This window comes from Cibotium barometz, chromosome 19 (genome assembly GCF_041138505.1).
Source record: "Cibotium barometz isolate CiBa-2024 chromosome 19, ASM4113850v1, whole genome shotgun sequence".
In the NCBI taxonomy this organism is placed as follows: Eukaryota; Viridiplantae; Streptophyta; class Polypodiopsida; order Cyatheales; family Cibotiaceae; genus Cibotium; species Cibotium barometz.
Window position 1 is genome coordinate 26,626,588 of NC_141064.1, and position 6,000 is coordinate 26,632,587.

At 36.2% G+C, this 6,000-nt stretch overlaps 1 protein-coding gene across 2 annotated transcripts in view; it reads left to right on the top strand.

The window, feature by feature from the left end:
• Positions 1-4,900, top strand: part of LOC147628387 (cold-responsive protein kinase 1-like) — a 47,598-nt gene extending 42,698 nt beyond the window's left edge. For both annotated transcript variants that reach the window (XM_086813472.1, XM_086813471.1), the window contains 4 exons: positions 2,621-2,831; positions 3,198-3,441; positions 3,549-3,699; positions 3,787-4,900. In XM_086813472.1, coding sequence (XP_086669598.1) covers positions 2,621-2,831; positions 3,198-3,441; positions 3,549-3,699; positions 3,787-4,071 — 891 coding nt within the window. In that variant the 3' untranslated portion in view covers positions 4,072-4,900. The remainder of the gene's footprint in view (positions 1-2,620; positions 2,832-3,197; positions 3,442-3,548; positions 3,700-3,786) is intronic.
• The last annotated feature ends 1,100 nt before the right edge of the window (positions 4,901-6,000 follow it).

Genomic DNA, 6,000 nt, shown 5'->3' on the forward strand with positions numbered 1-6,000 from the left:
GGATATTTTTAGTGGAGGTGTTACAAAATAATTCACTCAATGGTTCACCCTTATGTTGGCACTACGGTTGTTCCTAGTTTAGACCCTTAATGTTATCCAAATATGGAAAGATGGTCAAAAGATAGATTATATAAACTTGGTACCTTGCGAAGTATGACATGCATGCAAGTGTGGGTCAATGGACCGCACTCTTGGTGGGTAGTAGGAGATCTTTATAAGATAGATTATCCTTAGGCTATGGGGTTGGTTCATGTATGTATATACCTATATACCTATGCACCCATGTACCTAGTCGAGCAAATGGCTCACCACCGGTCAAGCACATAGTCAGTTAGCATATTAGTGCCACTAGGAGACTATAGTCTAGTGGTGGTTACTTCATTTCTCATAACTTATCTCACAGAGATTGAGAACTACATTGATTGTAGAAGTGCACCCTTGTATGTGTAACGAATTCTCCACCTAGATTCCAGCTAAATTATCACATATGTGCTCCTTACGCAGAGAACATGTGTGGTCAAACCTCCACATCCAACAAAGCTCCTTTCTTAGAGCACTAAATAGGTGGGCATACATCCATCAATTCATATAATCAAACATTTCAAGTAGTAATATTATTTATTGTCCACTACTTTTTGTAATTTAGTGCTTTATAGTATGATGATTTTACTTCCTTTTTGATGTGTAGTCAAACATCAATCAATTTGTAATCAAACATTGCAAGCAATAACATTTCTGATTGTCCACTTCTTTTTGCAATTTTGTGCTTTTTATTATGATGATTCTACTTTCATTTTGATGTGTAGTCTTACATTTCCATTATAAGAAAAATTCTTGTGTGTTAAAGTTGCTTAAGCTGAATACTTATGGTGCATAATTGAAAACACCACTATTCCACACATTAGGCTATAGCTTACTTTCTCTAGTAATAAGATGTTAAAAACTATGAGCATATTGCTCACCATTCATTTATACAAAGTGATTTAGGTTACTTCAAGTGATTTAACACTAGTTCTGTAATTGGACACTAAAGTGTCCTGTTAAAGTGTCCTGTTTCTCACCAAAACTTTGGAATTTTTTGGGGAACCTAGAAACAACATTTCTACACCTTGTTTCAACCATAGGTCGGATAAAAGTCAAAAAATAAAGGGGATTTTTCATGATGTCAAAACACAAGCTATATTAGAAATCTGACAAAAAACTCTAACTTGAAATTTTCATTGAAATTTGAAGCTGTTTTGTCAAAAATCCCATAAAATGCCTATAACTTCTTGAATAAATCATGTTTTTCATATTTGTAAAAGTCAATTGGTAGAACTTGGGGTTTCAAAACAACACAATCTCCTTTAGGTCCTAGTTCCTAAGCTACTTGTGAATTATAACAAAAATCTCATAATTACCAAGATGCTGAAAAAGAGGAAAATTTTGGCCTTCCAAAGATACTTCCATAAAACTAGGGTTATGTTAGTGCAAATTGGCAATCGAAAATGATTATATAGTTCAAAACCAAGTTAATACATATTTTTTGGGGTCCCAAGCTCAAGTAAATCTTGCCACTTGAGCGCTATCTTAGTTTTTCAATCATGCTACATTTTTTAAAATTTCTAAATTCTCTCTCAACAACCATGAAACAAAGGTTTTAGGTGCCCAAATTATGTTTGTACAATGTACCTTAGCGGAATTATTCTATACAGACAAAATGTTGCAAGTTTACTAAGGAATGTAATGCGTATGACTCAAGAATCTAAATCCAAAATTTTTGTTGTGTGCAGTTTTGACATTTTGAAACAATTAATATTTGTAGCTTACTAAGGGGCTTTTACATATAACTTTAAGATCTCAATGGATAGAGTAAGCATTGTATCACCTTAAAAAACTTGCAAACACATTAAAACCACATTATATTGGTTTGGATACAAATGGATGCTAAAAAGTGGTGTATCAAACACACACAACTTCCTACTATTTTAGACACTCTCAATTGAATTTTATTTCATGTGAAACTTGGCAAAATCTTTGACACAAATATGAAATAATTACTTGGAATTTTTCATGGGGCTTAGTGACTTTGACACAAATATAAAATAATTACTTGGAATTTTTCATGGGGCTTAGTGACTTTTTTCTCTAAGCTTATAAGGCGGTTTTCTCAAACCTGAGTTGCAGTCTCATGCAAGTCCTATTTATGGGTGTAATTCCTTATCGTGCCAGCATCCAAATTGCAATACATTTTTTAAAGACACACCAGGTCACATATTCAAACTCCTCAAGAGGGATTTTGAATATGTCTTTCCTAGCGCAAGTAGCATTCTATTTGCATCGTCCGAAAAAGGACACTTAAGTATCCTTTTTTGGTACCAAACTAGTGTTAAAAGAAATTTTCTTACTTTAGGTTACTTCAAGTGCATAACATTCAATCCATGCTAAAACTTCATAACTTTCTTTTTTTTAAATAAATCTTGTATTTAAGACTAATGTATTTTGTGTGTTACATTGTAAAGCTCATTATTACTCACATAAATGTAATGTTCCTTCAAAAAAAGAATTAACTTTAACTAAGTTAAAGGTAATTTTATTAGAATCCAATGGTACTAACTATAATTAAGTATGCTTATTTTAGGGGACATTGAAGAATGGAAGGGAAGTAGCAATCAAGATGCTTTCTCCTAGAAGTCATCAAGGAAAGGGAGAATTCATGAATGAGGTGAACTTGATTACTAGTGTACAACATCGAAACTTGATTCAATTGCTGGGATGTTGCATGGAAGAATCCTATCGGCTTCTAGTGTACGAGTATCTTCCAATGCGAAGCTTAGACTTAGTCCTATTCGGTAACTATTTTAATCATTGATAACATTTTTTGATCTTCAATACTTAGCCCATCACACATAAATTAGTTTCAATGGAAAGATAAGAATTTATGAAAAATTTCTATGGTTTTAAATTAGATGCAAAACCCAAAAGGATGCTTTAAAGAAGAGAGAGGATGCAAAACCCAAAGGATGCTTTAAAGAAGAGAGAGAGAGAGAGATTTATAGAGAAATCTCTTTATATTTGTTGAAGCTTATTTTGATATTCTCTTCAAGAATATTACATGTATTTATTTGGATTCAACCAATTAAATCATTGTACCATAGCTAATGAAACCCTATGTTTTAAAATTATTTCTTTCTATTTTCTTACATGGTGTAACGCAGATGTTAGTCAAAATAATAATCGAATTGCCTTAGACTGGCAAACTCGATTCAACATCATAGTTGGCATAGCAAGGGGATTGTGCTACCTTCATGAAGACTCCCATGTACGCATTGTGCATCGAGATATCAAAACAAGTAATATTCTTTTGGACAATAATTTAAACCCAAAGATTGCAGATTTTGGTCTGGCAAGGTTTTTTGCGGATGATGTCACTCATCTCACCACAAGAGTGGAGGGAACCTTGTAAGTACCTCAATTGGCCTTCCAAATTGGATCTTTTACAAATTTTGAACACAATAAGTTTTAATGTTTTATTATCTACAAACTAACTTGTTTTTGCATTTGATAAGGGGTTACCTTTCACCAGAGTATGCCATCAATGGCCAATTAACAGAGAAGGCAGATGTCTATAGCTTTGGTTTAGTAATTCTTGAGATAGTGAGTGGGAGAAAGGTCATTGAGCATAGTATGGAGCTAGAAAAGCAACATCTTTTAGAATGGGTAAGAATTTTTTTTCTTTGCAAACAAATTAATTACCTTTTCCGTTTTTTAAAGCTCTAAGTGCTTCTAATCTTAATGTTTTTGTAGACATGGAAATTGTATGAGAGGCAAAAACAAGTGGAGATTATGGATGCAAAGTTGGGAAACATAGGCATGGTGAACGTAGGGGAGGTGATCCGTGTCGTGCATGTGGCCCTTTTATGCACTCAAACAAGGGCACAAGCAAGACCATCCATGTCCCAAGTGTACAACATATTGTGTGGCCAATCAAATATCTTAGAATTACCCAAAAAACCAACCATCATCAGCATGGACTACCCTAAACAACAAACACTTAGAACAAGCTCCACCTCTTCTACATGGTACTCTTAGCCTTCCCAAATAACCAACTCTAATGGGGGGCCCATATCAGAAGTATACCCGCGTTAGGATTGACAAAGTACCATGCAGTTTCCCTACCCACCCCAAAATATCGTACTTATCCCCAAATGTCATATGTTCTACTCTCACATGACCATTGCATCTCCACATGTTACTCTTCGCAATGTTTGCTTAGTTCTGCTTGATATATGGTTGTTTAGCTCTTGGTATATAAGTCTTACATGTATCATGCTACCTTGCACTAATGCTTAACATGGGCTTGCTAGTGCTATATCTATAGGTTTAGGTGAAGGTTCTTGGTGTTGCCATATATATAGGCAGTGATGTGTGTGAACACACTTAGGACCGCCGGGGCACTTTTTCCCTCTTTAGGAGGTTTTTTCCCTCGGCTTGTATATACACCTATCATTCTAGGGCTAACTTATCTTTGTACATTGACACAATCTAATACAATGTGTGTTTTGTGCATTCTTGCTTCTTCTTCTCCAAGCTTTGTGTGCTTTCCTGCAACCCTAATTTCGACAATTGGTATCAGAGCAGGCATCGGCTCCCAGGGCTACGTAGCTAGCACCCTCCGACTCACGTTCTCCGATTCAGGTGAGCTTTCACGAGCGTTTGCAGGTCCCTATACTCTATAGTTAAGCATTCTCACAATTTGCATCTGAGGTCGTTTCGGGCTCCATTTTTGCATTGCAAGTTCTGTACAGGTGTTTTCGTCATTTTGTGCAGAAATTTCGACAGTGCAATTTTTTACAAAATAGGCATACGTATTCTATTGTTGACTGTGCTACATAGCACCAGTTGTTTTCTGTTCAATCTTTGCTTCGGTAGCTTTTGCATCAATTTCAATCAGTGGCATGGCTGATAACAGCAATGATGTATTTCGCATATTGTTTGCTGATGACAAACTAGATGGAGACAGCAACTACCCACTTTGGGCATACATGATGTAGCATGTTTTGGTTGCAAAAGGAGTGTGGAACATTGTGCAAGGTATGGATATACGTCCAGGTTCTGTGGATGTAGGATCTATTGAGGATGTTGCAGGTTCTAGCAACTCTACTATTGCTGTTGTTTTACCCACTGCTGAACAAGCTCATTGGGATGGTAAAGATGCGCAGGCTCATGCCTTGATTACACTTTTTGTCAAACGTAACATCACTCCACATATTCGTTCAGCTAAAACAGCAAAACAAGCTTGGGATATTCTAGTTGGTTTGTATGCAGGTCGTACGAGGCAAAAATCTCTAGCCTGTGTAAACAATTAGAATCAAAGATTATGCACGAAGACGATGACATGAATGTTTTTCTTGCTGAGATTAAAGATCTCAAGGAACAGTTGATTTTTGCAGGTGATATTATTCCTGATCATTCTCTTGTGTAGACTGTTCTTGATGCTTTACCTGAGTCATGTCAAACTTTTGCTTCCATGTGGAGACTTGTTACTGAGGACAGACCTGATGTTGTCAAGTATGATACTTTAGTCAACAAGCTCTTGCAAGAAGCGCAGTCCAGGCAAAACAGGGCTAGAGGCAGCGTGCAGTTGATTAGGCATTTATTGCTATTGCTACCCAGCAAAGAAGAAGTGGTAAGACAGCCCCTTCCACTGTTTCTTCTCCTATTAGTAGGTCTGTAACTTCTTCTCCTTCCACCACAGGTAGCAACAATAGGTCTGAGAAGGCTCTTGATAAAGGTAAGAAAAAGATCAGGTGTAACTATTATAAGGCAACTGATCATATCATTAAGAATTGCCCTGAGCTAAAGGCTAAAGAGGCAAAGAAGAAAGAGTCAAATGCAGCCACAATAGCGGATGCTTCTACAAATGCAGATTCTGTAAATGTTATGCAGGATATAGAATGGGCATTTAGCGTGTATTGCCAGTATGACCCATCTGTACATAATGCATGTTTGGCAGTTTTT